This window comes from Martes martes (assembly GCF_963455335.1).
Source record: "Martes martes genome assembly, chromosome: 12".
NCBI classification, from domain to species: domain Eukaryota; kingdom Metazoa; phylum Chordata; class Mammalia; order Carnivora; family Mustelidae; genus Martes; species Martes martes.
Window position 1 is genome coordinate 65,612,043 of NC_137900.1, and position 15,744 is coordinate 65,627,786.

A 15,744-nucleotide genomic window follows, 5' to 3' on the forward strand; every position below is an offset into this window, starting at 1 on the left:
GTCACACTCAAATATGCATACATACGCACTCTGAGGCAACCTGATATATACTCATTCCCTACATATGTACACAGAGAGTAAAATGACATATGCTTGGCACTTTTGCATATGTACAGAGGCAAGCTGATACACTCATTACATATGTATACACAGGCAAATGACATATGTTCCATACATATGTATACATACAGTGGCAAGCTGACATACTTAAATACACAGTGGTAAAATATCATTATTTAACTCCATTGGACTCACTCTAATTCCTCTATGTAGTTAGCTCCTTGCTTTGTCTCTCTTTCATGATTCTTAGCTCACTGGGTGCCGTTCTCCAGTTCCCAGACTCTTGGCTGTAACCTCGTGTCCTTCCCTTTGACCCACCTGGCTGTTTGCTACCACTTTTCCTCCCAGTAGCTTGGCTGCCTCTGCCCATTAGCGGGCTGCCCTCTTGCAGGTCTCTCTAGCAACCAGCCAGCTCACATGAAGTGTTCTGACTGCTGACTTTAACTCTTTGAGTTTTGTTTTAGACCAAGGCTCTCGAGTCAGACAGACCTTGATTCGAGTACCAGTCTGGCTGCCTACTCGCTGTGTCACCTGAGGCAAATAATTTAACCCCTCCAAATCTCAGTTTTCTTAGGTACAGAATGAGGATAATAATAGCACCTTCCCCATTAGGTTTTGGGAACATTACATTTGATAAAAAACACGAAGCTCTTATCCTAGTATATAAACGCAGGTAATGGCTACTGCCACTAATAATAGTTAGTATTTATTTATTTTTTAAACTTTTACTTATTTATTTGAGACAGTGAGCACAAGCAGGGAGAAGGATCAGAGGGAGAAGCAGACTCCTCGCAGAGCAAGGAGCCCAATGCGGGGCTCGATCCCAGGACCCTGAGACCATGACCGGAAGGCAGATGACCCTCAACTGACTGAGCCACCCAGGTGCCCCAGTAGTTAGTATTTATTATGTGCTTACTTCTCCACCCCTTTTCCTACCCAATTATTTATCGAGTACTTACAATGTACAAAGCATGATTCGAAGCATTTTACCCATAAAAACCCATTTTGTCCTTACAATAACTCTATGAAGCAGATAGAAATTTTATCTCCATGTTACGGATTATGAAACTGAGGCAGAGAGAAGTTAAGTAACTTGCCCAAGGTCATAAAGCTAGCAAACGGCAGAGTTAAGATGCAAAACCAGATGGTTTGGTTCCAGAGCTTACACTCTTAATTACTATGTTATACCTCTTACTACCATTTATGTGTGATTGTCTTTGTCAGAGACGCTATTTCTTTGGTACCACCCTTTATGAGTTAAACCCTTGGAGAAATTTTTGAATTGCGGCTGAAAATTTCCATTTGCTGAAAGATGGAGAAAGATCTTCCTTCTGTATTCAGAGCAATACCAAAGAACTAAATGACAAGAAGACCTGCCGGAAAAACCGTGCGAGGCCTCCTCAGTCTCCCTACCCACTCACAAGGACTGTTTGGGCGAGATGCTTTTCAAACTGGCAGAATTATAGTGGCGAAGCCTGTTCTCCAGGCAGAGTGAGGCTACTTCTCTGGATTCCCATAGCACTTTTTGTTCAGATATCTGTAACCCTTGCCTCCTTGGCTTCTGCCCATCTACGTTAATTGAGGACCATTAAGGGGATGTGGGTAACAATCACAGTGCTTTCAACCAGAGTTGTAATTACAAGCAATGTAGTCACATTACTGTAATCCCTGACTGATCCCAAGAAGACAAGGGTCTCCTGACATGCTGGCAGGGGGCTCAGGATTGTTTGGGCACACTCTTTGGTGGCTGCTGTCTTAGTGGTGTCAATCTTTGCTCCATTTTGTATCTGATGATGATGCCCCTCGAGCTGCCCGTTCATGTTAGTGACGTGGTGGAGCTCTGGAGTCAGAGTCCGCTGACTCCAACTTCCTAGCTTTGTGGTTTGTCATTTAACCTCATAAACTTCAGTTTCCTAATTTATCAAGTGGAAATAATGCCTACCAACAGGGTGGGTGGGAAGATCGGTGACAACAAATCCGAAGTGGCTGGCAATATCCGGGATGTGGCAGGCCTGCAGTGAATTATAGCTGCTGTTATTATGGCCGGATCCAACAATCATTCTCCCCCACCAGTATTATTGTTACGGGGTCTTCTCACTATCCATGAGAAGCAGGGACTTTGTTTTGTCCACTGCTGTTTCTCTGCATCTAGAACATTGCCTCCATCACAGCCGGTCCTCAGTAAATATTTGTTGAATCAATGAATGAAGTTTAAAACAACCTGACCTTGCTTTCTGTCTTTACTACACTGGCCAGCATTCAGACCCTTTTCACTCACAGGCATTTGCTAACGATGTTCCCTCTGCCCGGAACACTCTCTCTTCTCTTGGTTAATTTCCACTCAACCTTCTGATCTTAGCACAAGTGTCACTGTAAACAGGTAAACCTCTGACCTTTCCTTTCCTAGCATTTATCAACATTGTTGCAATTTTACTTTTATTTCGATAATTGATTAATATTTGACTGTAAACATCATCAAGAAGGAACTAGGTCTGTTGTGCTCACCATTGTGTTTTCAGGGAGGAGCAGGCCTTCAGTACAAACATACTGAATGAATGACTTCACTCACTCTTTCCATTTTTTGAAAAGACTGCTTATTCTAGGATGGGGGGGGGGCAATTTCCCAAGATGGGCCAGAGGTTAATTCCAGGCTTGTGTCAGTGCTGCATCATAAATCATTCCAGTGTTTCTGGACTGAGCTCAAGTGCTGTGACTCTCTCCTACCAGGGCCAACTTGTCAGTCCCAAATTGTGTCAATACCATTTATCAGGGCTTCATTATGTAGCTAGACCCTGCAGCAGGAGGTCCAGAAAAGCCAGAATTTTGGCCAACCTGGGAGTGTGGAGGAGATTTGCCATTTACTCCTACCCCTGCCCCCATACTCCGTCTCTATTTAGTGTGTATCATATTGAGTTGTAATCATTAATTTTCAGAGGTCCTCCCACTCTCCCCTCAAGACAGCAAGGCAGAATTATCTCTTGCTACCCATGGCTACTGTGGTGCCTAGCACACAGTGGATGCTCACAAAGATTTCTCGAAGGAATACAATGTTTTCCATGAACAAAGCCTTCCTGAAGACAAAAACCAACTCACAAAAGAGGGTACTACCTTCTGCTTTTTAAAATTTAAAAAATTTTAAATGAGTCAATAAATCTCTTTTTAAGTTAATTTGGGTTGGGTTTTCTGTTACTTGGAACTGAAAGCATTCTCTCTCTCTCTCTCTTTTTTTTTTAAGAGGAAGGGTTGGGGGGAGACAGAGGGAGAGGGAGAAAGAATCTTAAGCTGGCTCCACACCCAGTGTGGAACCTCACCTGGGGCTCTATCCTACAACCCTGAGATCATGACCTGAGCCGAAATCAAGAGTAGAATGCTTAACCCACTGAGACACCCAAGTGCCCCAGAACTGAAAACATTCTGACAGAGCATAAATAATGGCATTCAAGTATAGGATTTCTGATAGATTATTATTAAAAAAATATTCACTCCCTACTCACTCCCTTTCACTCACCTCCAGAATAGAGTTCCCTACCCCTTTTCTTTGGTTTCAGCTATGATACTTGATTTAGTCAGTGGGATGTTAGCCAATGTACAAGCAGGGGGATGAAAAATGCTTGCACAGTTGGGCATGTCCCTCTGTACCACTGCCAACTTCATAGAGTTCCCTCTGGGCAGCTGCTGCCCCTTCAGCTGGGGCCCCCAAAAGAATAATCCTGGAGAAGATCAGAGCTCAACCTGCACACAGGAGTCTAGCCCAGCTGGACCTGCAGCTTGAGGCAGAGCCATTCAGCCAAGCCTAGCCTAGACTCATCAACCCACACCTGAGAGAGACGAATGCTTATTGTGGCACACCGCTAAGGGTTTATGGTTGTTTGTTATGGAACAATAACTGACTGTTCCAGGTTAGGTCAGGGGTTTCCAAAGTGGCAGTCTATCTGAGTTACTAGAGAACTTTAATACACGTAAGGGGTATTTGAGTAGTCTCCTCCCCACCTCCAAGCATTTCTGGAGTGGTGTTCACAAATCTACGTTCTTTTAAAACTCTCTGGGTGATTTTCATGTAGTAAGTCCCATACTCTTTTGCTATCTAACATTTTGGAGTCACCAATATTAAAGCATGTGATAGGGGTTATATTAGATGACCAGTAAAATCTTTTTTCCTCTCTGAGTTTGGATGATTGATGTCAGAGAAACCATGTTTCTGAAGTAGAGTCCTTTTCAGTTTGACAACTTTTGAGAAATATGAGCTGAATTTTTAAGAAATCTGAGAAATCTGAGCTGAGTTTTTCCTAACTAATTCGGAGAAAGCTGCAGATGTAAATTAATTTGTGATGTATGGCCACAGGGTTTTTGCGTTTTATTTGAGGGTTGCCTCCTCTTAGTATTTCTGCCTGGACTATGGTTAGCAGTCAGATGAAAATTAAAGGCAAAATACTGGGGCGCGGGGGTGGGGTGGGTGGGTGGGAGAGCCAAGACAGAGGGCTAGTAAGAAGCAAAGAGAGGTCAAGATGAGCAGAGAAGCTGTTGAAGAACTGCTCTGAGAAGGAGCCTTTAGCTGTGACTTAGCAGTCAGGAACCCGGGTAGCAGCCAGGAACCCGGGATCACACCTGAATCAGAAGCCGGAAGCTGAATTTTCATTGTAACAATTGTCATGCCCCTGCTAACAGTTTAGAGGTTTGAGGCAAATCTTAACACAATATTAACATATGAATTTATAAAGAAGGATGCTGAAAATATAATTCAAAAGAAATTAAAAGAAAATAGTTTTAAATTATAACAAAAATTTTCATTGCAAAAAATTCAGACAATACAGAAAAATATAAAGGACAAGTGCCAATTACTCATAAGCCCACCTTTCAGAGATAATCACAGTTAATATATAGCTGTATATTCTTCTTGATTTCTTTGCTAGGGATGTGTACACACACACATATTTTAGAAATACGATTTTCTTATGCTCATCAGTATCCTTTTTTCCATGTTATTATCATAAATAAAACTGCAAAATATTCCTCTGTACAAAGAGGTACCATACTTTATTTTCCACACATGGACATTTAAATTATATTTACTACTACAAAAAAGTCATGAACATCCATATATGCATTTTTGTGTGCTTGTACAATGATTTCTTTAGGATAAATTCCAATACATGGAATTCCTAGGTTTAAAGGATAAACCTATTTTTTTTTAAAAGATTTTATTTATTTATTTGACAGAGATCACAACTAGGCAGAGAGGAAGGCGGGAGGGGGGAGGGGGAGGGGGGAAGCAGGCTCCCCACTGAGCAGAGAGCCCAATGCGGGGGCTGGATCCCAGGACCTTGAGATCATGACCCGACCCAAAGGCAGAGGCTTAACCTGCTGAGCCACCGAGGTACCCCAAGGATAAACCTATTTTAAAGGTTTTTGATATATACTCAAATTGCCCTCCCAAAATGTATAAAATTAAGAGTGCCAGGTTTTGTTAATTCTTTTAACTATTGTTAATCATGTTCAGGAAAAAAAAAAAATCTTGTGGTTTTAATCTGCCGTTTATTACTAGTGGGTTTAAATACCTTTTCATATATATATTGTCTGTATTTTATGTTAAAAAGACAAGTCAGTTTCTCATTTCTCTATTATGTCAACTTTTTCTTCTTGATTTATATTCTTTATAGTAAGTATATTGTCTCTTATTCACATTGAAAATATTTTCCCTGATGTGGCTTTGCTTGTGGTGGCTTTTCACACATTTAAAAATTTTGAGTCAAATTTATCAATTTTTCAATGAGATTAAAAGAATTTCAAGGTGAGAAGCAGCATAATCTATGAAAAAGGCAGAAGACCTTCCAACAATTCAGTCCATTATCTTACTGCCCGAGGGTCTCATCTATGGTGTGATGGGAAGAGCACAGGACTGGGAGTCAGATCACTTTAAGTCTTTGGGTCCCAACTTCCTCATCTGTGGAATGGGGATGAGAATGAAAACTCCCTAGCAGGGCTGTAAAAAAGAATTGGAGAGAATGCTCGTAAAGAGAGCTTCGTCCAGGTCTTGCATATGGCAAATCTTCTCTCTGTTTTAGTTATTGGTGGGAAAAGACAATATAGACTTTTAAAACCGTATTTTAAATTCAGTTGGTGTATGAAGGAAAGGGGTGGGGGAGAGGAGCCTAGAAATTTAGCCATTTACCCCATCTCTAAGAACTGCAGAGTTGGAGTCGGAACTTGGGTTCCAGTTCGAGTCCAGTCCATTTCTTGGTATGCGACCTTGGACAAGTCACCTTCACCTCTCCGCGGCTCAATTTCTTCACCTAGAAATTAGATGTATAATAGACCACCTGCCCTTCTTTCCCAGCCCGGGTGCTGGGCGAAGGAAATGCTTCAAAACCACTTGCAAAGGGCGGCAAAAATGTCTGTTACGGTAGTACATACGGAGCATCCCGGCTGGCCGCCAGTCCTCCGCGGCCCCGCGGAGGAGCGCCCGCGACCCCCGCCCTCGGCACTCCCGCCCCGCCGCAGGAACAATAGCTCCCCCGGAGGCGGTGCCGGCCGCGGGCGGGGGCGGAGCTGCCGACGCGGGCGCAGGGGGTGTGCGCGGGGCGGGGTCGCAGCCACCCCTCCCGCCCGCGGCTCTGTCACGCGCCCCTCACCGGGCGGGCCGGGGTCTTTGTGACGCGGTGGCGACGGCCGCGGACACAAAGGGAAGGCGAGCGGCGAGTGAGGGGCTGGGCCTGCCCCCGCCCCACGACCCCCGCCCGCCGCGCGCGCGCCCGTTCACGCCCCCAGCCTTGGTCTCCCCCCGCCACGCGGGCTCGTACCCTCGCGCGCACCCTCGCGCGCCCGCGACCCTCGCGCGCGCCCGGACCCTCCGACTCCGTCCCGAGCGCGGCGGGCCCGGGCCTGGCGGGCGCTGCGGGTGGGACCGGGATGCTGAGGGGCTGCTCCCCGGCGCAGCGGCGTTGCTGCTAGGAGGCGCCGAGGTAGCGGCGGGGCTCCCGGCGCGCGGCTGGATGCCCCGGGCCTGCGGCTCCCTGCGCTTCCCGCCGTCCAGGGGCGCCAGCCATGGGCGCCGCGGCCGCTGAGGCGCCGCTTCGGCTGCCTGCCGCGCCCCCGCTCGCCTTCTGCTGCTACACGTCGGTGCTTCTGCTCTTCGCCTTCTCTCTGCCCGGGAGCCGCGCGTCCAACCAGCCCCCGGGTGGCGGCAGCGGCGGCGGGGACTGTCCCGGCGGCAAAGGCAAAAGCATCAACTGCTCAGGTAGGAGCGGCCGGAGCCCGCCCCTGCGGCCCCTCCCTCCGCTGCCGCCGCCGCCGCCCTCCCCGTCCTGGCCGCCGCGCTGGGAAAGGCCGGGGCGCGGGGCTCCGGGAGAGCGGGGCCCCGGGGGTGAACGAGGGCGGAGGGCAGGGAGCGAACATACCTTGGGGGGTCGGGGCCCGGCGCTGGGCTTGGGGAGTGGCCGTGCGTGCGACCATGTGTGTCGAGTGTCTGGGCGAGAGCGGCCCGGCGTGCGGTGAGGTGGTGGGAACCGGACCCGGCAAGGCGGGGGAAGCCGGCCGGGGTTCCTGGTGTGACCGTGGGTGTGCATGCGGGAGCGCGTGTTTGTGTTGTGAAGGCTCAGGGGAGGCAGGAGTGTGTGTGTGTGTGTGTGAGAGAGAGAGAGAGAGAGAGAGAGACAGACGGTGAGGGGCGGGGGGCGGGGGTGGCTAGAGCCTGAGGGCCAAGGGAGTGACCATGTGCTGGGGAGGTTCTTGGGACACTGGGGTCTCGGAATGATCCTGTGGGTAAAGGGAACGGGTGGCCCAGAGGATGTTGGTTGACGATGGTAGAAGTGGCTGTGTGTGTGTGTGTGTGTGTGTGTGCATGCATGTATGTGTATATGTCCTTTGGGTTCAGAGGTGGACTCTGGGGGCTTGGAGTGATCGCGGGGTCTGTGGATGTGAGCAGGGAAAAGTCTTGGGGCCCAGGAAATGACCCTGTGTATTTGTGCATTCTGCATGGGGCTCGGGATATACCCTGGGGAATGCATTGAAGAAGAAGGATGGAAGTCCTGGAGTGAACCCCGTTTGTGTCCATTCAGAGGGAGGGAGCTAGGCAGTCATCCTGTATAGGGTTTAGGTATAGAAAGAGGTAATTAGATCTCAGGAAGTGCCGCTGTGTAGCTAGGTGTGACTCTGGGTTTTTAAGGTGGTGTGGAAAGAGGGAACCGGTTCAAAGAGAATGATCTTGTGCGCGTGTTTGTATGTTTTGCTTGAGGGCCTGGAGATTGGCAGCAATGGGAGCAAGGGAGTCACCTCTCCCCTTTTCCGAGGCCACCCCCCACCCCCCTTGAAAACAAAGAGCTTGCTGGGGCTCTAATGGAAGTGACTGGTGATGAGGCTATCTGGGCAGTAAAGTTCCTTCTTCCTTTCAAAAGGGGTCCCAGAGGAGCCCTGGGCAAGGAGAAGCTTCCAGGTCTGATTTAGGGGTGGTGGGGTGGGTCCTCCTGAAGCTGGCCTAGCAGATGGTAGTCATCATAAGCCACAGTCTTGCTAACTTACCCTTTTATCAATTCTTAATTCTCCACTTGTCTTCTCTAAACCAAGGGGGCGGGGGAAGAGGCCTGGGGGGGGGGCTGTGGGAGGGGGGAGGAGGAGAAGGAGGAGGAGGGGAGAGAGGATGGACTTCAGGCCACTAGGGGATCCACTGGCCTGCCTGCCAGACAACCTTTGTACCTTTGGGCTATTGAAGCGGCATTGTTTCTGGGGGAGTGAGGAGGGAGCAAGAGGGCCTCAGCACAGATGCTACCCTATGTGAAGAAAACCTTTGGCCTGCTGTTTAGATTTCAAGGTCTAAAATCTCTTAGTAATTTTCATAATGGTGTGTTTTATGATGGGGGAGGGATTTTGAGCACTGTAAACAATGGCATGTCCATTAAAAGCTTTTCCATCCATGTAATAACTTTCACTTTATTTTTCTAATGTTAAGTAGGATATGGGATAAGGCTTTAATAAATAATCATATATTCATGGTTAAGAATAAAAACCATTTGTATATTGGAGTGTCTTTTTGTAGCAAGTATTTGTTGTTATCAAACTTGTAAGTGATCACACCATGTCAAAATATTTTACTGGCTAATGTGCTGTGATTATTTGTTCTTGCTAAGCTGATTTGTCCTTAGCAAAACATAGTGTGTGGTGATGGATGTTTTTGTGTGTTTTCTAATTTTTTAGTGCAAAATACAACTTTTAAGAAAGGACACAGAGGGCTGGAAACCCTCATGGTGTAGAAAAGGGGACTGATTTGGAGATCATGGCTCTTGCTAAGCAGCTATGCTATTTGGAGCAAGTTAGTCAATTTTTCTTAATTTCCTCTTCTATTAAGAAAGGGACTTGGATTTGATAATATCTAGCCTTCTTTCAAGGATATATTAATATACATGTCAATAAATTAGGCTTATCAAATAAAATGTTTTTTTATGCTAAGATTCATTTGAATAACTCTGGGTCTAAACCTAGAGTTTTGGGGTGCCTGTGTGGCTCAGACAGTTAACCATCTGCCTTTGGCTCAGGTCATGAACCTGGGGGTCCTGGATTGAGGCCCCGTATCAGGCTCCCTGCTCAGCTTCTCTCTTTCCCTCCCTGGTCGTGTACTTTCTCTCTCAAATAAATAAATAAAATCTTAAAAAAGATAAAGCTAGAGTTTTAACTAAATGATACTTGTAGATTCTTGTTATAACTGTTTCTAGGATGAAAATCCAGGAGTGATTCATATGGAAAAATAATTTTTTAAGAATTATAATGTGCATCTGTTAATGCAGCTTGAGATTCACATAGATTTTTTTTTTTCTTGTAGTTGCTCTTATTACCCAGGTATTTCCACATAAACTGAAGTTTATTCCTTTATTCCTATATTTGATTTTCAAAATCTAAATGCTGCCCTTGACTTCCTATTAATTTTCTTTTTAAAAAAATTTTTTTAAAAAATTCAATTTAATTAACATATACTATATTATTCTTAGTTTCAAGGTAGAATTTAGTGATTCATCAGTTGCACATAACACCCAGTGCTCATTACTTTAAGTGCCCGCCTTAATGCCCATCACCCAGTTACCCCATCCCCCACCCTCCAGCAACCCTCAGTTTGTTTCCTATAGTTCAGTCCCTGTTAGTTTTTATTTTTATTTTGGATCATCATTTCAGCCTACTCTGACCTTTCTGGAGTCTGATTCTGTGAGGCTTAGTGTGTTTTGGTCACTCATAGCATTGTGGCCCTTGCAAATCTGAAAAGCAGGTCTATGGCTTTAGTTAATTAATAGAAGTTGTCTAGATCCTGGAAAAAGATGTGACTCTGTGATCTTTTACAGGAGACTTCCTGCTGAATTGGTTAATGTTGATACATTAATCAACCAGCTCTTCAACTACCTATGCATCCTCGTAGAGTTTAACAGATTTTTGAATTTCTGTTCAACATTTTCCCATTTTGTTCACTAGACTATTATTTAAAGATTCTGTCAGATCATCTTGTTGGAATCGGTTATGTATATGTCTGTATCATTCTCCCTGTTTCCATTTTAGTAATCTTATCTAATAGCAAATGTTGTGTAGCCTGCCTTAATATTAATAAAGAGCCCAGGTGGCTTTACTTTTTATTGTGTTCAAAATGTATTTACCCATTCTAGACTTTTTCAGGGGATACATGGCAAGTTTACCCATAGATGTTTTTCTGGATAGGCAATTCTCCTTTTTTGAAAATGGAGCTTGCATTCCTTCATCTCTGGTCTTCTGGCATCTTGTCAAGATAGCTTAGATAATCAGCAGTCAGATCTAAAAGTTTTTCAGTATCATAGAGTGTGATTTGTTTAGATCAGAATGCAGATGCTTTTTTTTCCCCCCACTCATTCATTTTTTGTTTTTATTCTCAATTGGGCACAGCATTATACCTAATTATAAAATATTCAAGAAAAGAGGTTCTCTACCCTTGGGTTTCCTGCAGTCCTGTGGGATTTATTTTATTTTTGTTTAAATTCAATTAACATATGATGTATTATTAGCTTCAGAGGCAGAGGTCAGTGATTCATCAGTCTTATATAATACCCAGTGCTTACTACACCATGTGCCCTCCTTAATGTCCATCACCAGTTACCCCATCACCCCACCCCCCTCCAGCAATCCTCAGTTTGTTTCCTATGATTAAGAGTCTCTTATGGTTTGTCTCCCTCTCTGATTTCCTCTTTTTTTATTTTTTCCTTTCTTCCCCTATGATTCTCTGTTTTGTTTTTTTAAATTCCACATATGAGTGGGATCATATGGTAATTGTCTTTCTCCGATTGACTACTCAGCCATCAAAAAAATGAAATCTTGCCATTTGCAACTACGTGGATGAAACTAGAGGGTATTATGCTTAGTGAATAAGTCAGTCAGAATGCAAATTCTTTTGAACTAGCTCTGTATTCTGTAACTATCCTTTCTTCCTACCACTTACCTCAGATGTTAGCTTCGTTTTATCAAGAGTTCTACCCTTTAAGATCGAGCTCCTTGATGAAGATTACCCAAGCAAAGAAGCTGAATGGGTCTGTATTTGTCCTTGTCATCTCTTGATATTACAACATCTTCCCAAAACAGTGGGCCCTTTGTTTATTTTTTCTTTTTCTAAACATGGCTTTTTTTTTTTTTTTAAGATTTTATTTATTTGATCAAGAGAAACACAGCAAGAGAGGGAATACAAACAGAGGGAGTGGGAAAGGGAGAAGCAGGCTTCCCTCTGCTCAGGGAGTGGTGGACTCCATCCCAGGACTTTGGGAGCACACCCCAGCCGGAGGCAGATGCCCAAAACTGAGCCACCCAGGTGCCCCAAACAAGCCCCCCCCCTTTTTTTTTTAATTGTTCTCATGCTTCAGCTCTTCAGTCATTCTGGACTTTATAATTATTGGTTTGGTGTTTTATATCTTATTTGTACTTAATCTTTTAATATCTAACTTATCAGAAAGTTCCCTGTTCATCCAAAGAGAAGAAAGTTTGGAAATACATGATTTATGCGAAGAAAGATGAACTTTGAATCTAAGGAACCAGGTGACCTTAAACATGGCATTTATTTCCCCTCATTTGTAAAATGGAAATAATGACAGTGCTTCTTTTTGACTCTAGGTTGTTTGAAAAGAACAGATGAGGCTAAATATGTGAACATTTCCATCTTAGGGAATGTGGTTAAAGAAGTGGAAAAATATACTGAGAGACCAATAAGTGACATTTGGCAATAGATATAAGGTGGAGGATTTGAACTAGGTTTTAAAAAAGTCACAGAATTTAGAAATGGGTCCTCTGGATTGTGATACGGTGGTTAGGATGGTACAGGTAGTGTAAACTTCATATTGAGATGTACCTTGTTAGTAGCAACTTAGGATTTCAGGGACTAAAAAGTGAATTTTTAAAAAATCTTTGTGCAATCTCGATCAGGATTTCTAGATCCCTGCTATGTAATATGTGGGTATTTATTAATTTATTTATTGAGCCTTGACTGAGTACCTGCTTTGGGTGCTCTAATATGCTAGATGTTAAGGGAAATAAATGAGAGGCCATCCCTGCCTTCAAGGGCTTTATATTCTAACAGAAGTAGTTAGCTTCTTATAAATCTGTATGAAGAAATTTCTATTTAATACATCTGGGCTTTCTCTCAGCAGTCCCCCTATCCACCTCCCAGTTAATAAGCGTTTATTGAACACTGACAGCACTGGAATTTTTAAAAGGTGTACAATTAAATATATTCACAGAGTTGTACAACCATCTTGACAACATTTTCGTCACCCCAAGAAGAAACCCCATACCTACAAATAGTCATAGTCACCTCATGTTCCTCTCTCCCCACAACCCCTGGCCACTGTGAATCTCCTTTCAGTCTCTTTGGATTTGCCTTTTTGGACATTGCATGTAGATGGAATCAAACAACATGTGGCCTTGGTGATTGGCTTCTTTCACTGAGTGTAGTGTTTTCAAGGTTCATGTATGTTGTAGCTTATGTCAGAACTTAAGTGCTTTTTATGGTTGCATCATATTCCATTATATGAATATATACCACTTCTTTTTATCCATTCCTCAGTTGATGAACATTTGGATTGTTTCCACTTTTCATCTATTATGGATAATGCTGCCGTAAACATTCATGTGGACGTTTTTGTGTGGACTTATGTTTTCACTTCTCTAGGGTGTATGTATACATAGAAATAAAATTTTTGAGTCATGTGGTAACTCCATGTTTAACAGTTTGAGGAACTCCCAAACTGTTTTCTTTTCTTTTCTTTCTTTTTTTTTTTTTTTTAAGATTTTATTTATTTGACACAGAGAGGGAGAGATCACAAGTAGGCAGGCAGAGAGAGAGGGGGAAGCAGGCTCCCTGCTGAGCAGAGAGCCCGATGCAGGGCTCAATCCCAGGACCTTGAGATCATGACCTAATCGGAAGGCAGAGGCTTAACCCATTGAGCCATCCAGGCGCTCCCCCCAAACTGTTTTCTTTTTCTTTTTTTTTTAAGATTTTATTTATTTATTTGACAGAGAGAGAGAAACCGTGAGAGAGGGAATACAAGCAGGGGAAGCGGGAGAGGAAGAAGCAGGCTTCTCGTGGAGCAGGGAACCCAATGTGGGGCTCGATCCCAGGACGCTGGGATCATGACCTGAGCCCTGAGCCGAAGGCAGATGCTTGCTATCTGAGCCACCCAGGCCCCCCCCCCCAACTGTTTTCCAAAGCAGCTGTACTGTTGTACATTTTCACCAGCAATGAGGGTTCCAATTTCCCCATATCCTGGCCAGTACTTATTACTGTCTTTTTGATTATAGTCATCCTTGTGTTTGTGAAGTTGTATATCAGTGTGGTTTTGATTTGCATTTCCCTAATGACTAATGATGTTGAGCACATGTTTATGTATTTATTGACTATTTATATATCTTGTTTGGAGGAACATCTATTCAGATCCTTTGCTGGGCTTGATTTTAACATTTTGGATTGGACATTCCCTTAATAAACCATACTAACCAATTCCCATTGCACACAGATGCTTAAGCTGGTAGATTAGCTTGAGTTGGCTTATGTTTCCTTTATTTCTCTGCTTACCAAGAATCATTTGTGTTTGTTCTCACAATTATTTATACCAGTGGCCCTTTGAGTATCAGTTAATAAAAAATACTCAGATTGGTGTGCTATTAATGCAAAAATTTGTTTTTTATGAAATGCTTTGGATAGACTTGATAAAGACTAGATAGAGGCTGAGAGAATTGCCTTTTAATGAATTAGATTGTGGTCAAGACAATTGAAACAGATTGGGGAAAACTTATAAATCTCTGGAAGGATTCTGCTCTTACAAAATTTCAGTACTTTTAAGTCTCCTTTTTACTTTAAAGGAAAGGAAAATGGACATTGTAGATAATAGGTTAGAGGTGAAGTTTATCCTGTAAAGGAGGGAACTGTGTTTGGTAGACCCAAAGGTTTTGGTGCTACATGAGGAAATGTATGTTTATATGTGTGAAGTTCAAAATGTACATGTCTCACTTTTAAATGATTGGATACTGACTCATTTTAAATGATTTCCTACCTGACTCTTGATTAATTGATCAGTGGTCACTCATATATGCTTAAAAAGAAAGTTTTCATTAACCAGGTGACCTAAGGAAGGTACAAGTACAGTTTTGAGGGAATGAGTAATTCTGATTTGTAGGAATAAAAAAAAACCAGTCTCCCTGAGTAAGTGGCACTCAGTTGGGCCTTCCAGGCAGAGTAGACTGTCAGCTTGAAACACTAGGCACACTTTTGCCTGAGGGCTTTGCTGTTGGTACTCCTTTTGCCTGCAACCTTCTTATTCCCGTTATTTATCCCCTCGGCTCCTTCAGATCTTTAATGTCACTTTCAAAATGATGCCTTAAAATTTCAGCCTTTTCTACCTTCTATCCCCTCTGCCCCTCTCCCACCTTAATCTTTCCTAATTTTTTTTTTTTTCTGTTCCAAAGCACCTTCTCCTATGTGACCTACTCTACATGTTATTGTCTGCTTCCTCTGTGTAGCTCAGAGAGGGCAGGGAGTTTTGTCTGTTTTGGCACAAAATTAGGTGCCCCTTACATATTTATTTGTAGAATGAATAACTGAATGAACATAGAAACCGAGGAGAGCTGGGAAGGGTGGGTATTCAAGCCTGAGGGAATGGTGATAGAGCACAACGGTGGGGCAGCAAAGGGAATCTTTTGGGATGTTGGGGTGTGGGGATTAAAGCAAGAGATGAATCACATGTTGCCACATTAGTAGAAGGCCTTGAAGGCTGTGCCAAAGGTTTGGCACTTGCTCTGAAGACGAAGGGAAACTTAATGGATTTGAGTGACATCATGGTTTTAGAAAGCAAAGGCTGGCAGTGGTGAAGGTGACTGGGAGAAGAAAAGAGACTGGGAGCACAGTGTAGAGAACAACAGCGGACATGGGCAGAACTGAGAGCACTTGTTTGGCCTGCAGTGTTTTTAAAAATTGCGTTGGTTACTAACCATTAAAAATCCAGAGGTTTCAGTTGTAAGTTTGAATTGTGGTCTTCCCTTCTAAACTGTGGAGGTATTGGCAACATTGGGCTCTTGTTTCTACAGGGCAAAAGTCAGCCAGAGCTGCCCGATGGGGTGTGATCACTTCTCTTTGCCAGTCCCTGCCCAGCTAGGCTTTCATTGATCTTTTTCTCCCTTAGCTTCTGGATCTTTTGCTGTAGGAGG

General features: G+C 43.8%; 1 protein-coding gene across 1 annotated transcript in view; it reads left to right on the forward strand.

The window, feature by feature from the left end:
* The first annotated feature begins 6,622 nt into the window (after nucleotides 1-6,622).
* The window catches only part of TMEFF1 (transmembrane protein with EGF like and two follistatin like domains 1), an 84,241-nt gene continuing 75,119 nt past the window's right edge, over nucleotides 6,623-15,744 (forward strand). Inside the window, exon 1 of the mRNA XM_080819183.1 lies at nucleotides 6,623-7,294. Within this exon, the coding sequence (XP_080675309.1) occupies nucleotides 7,102-7,294 (193 nt within the window). The 5' untranslated portion in view covers nucleotides 6,623-7,101. The remainder of the gene's footprint in view (nucleotides 7,295-15,744) is intronic.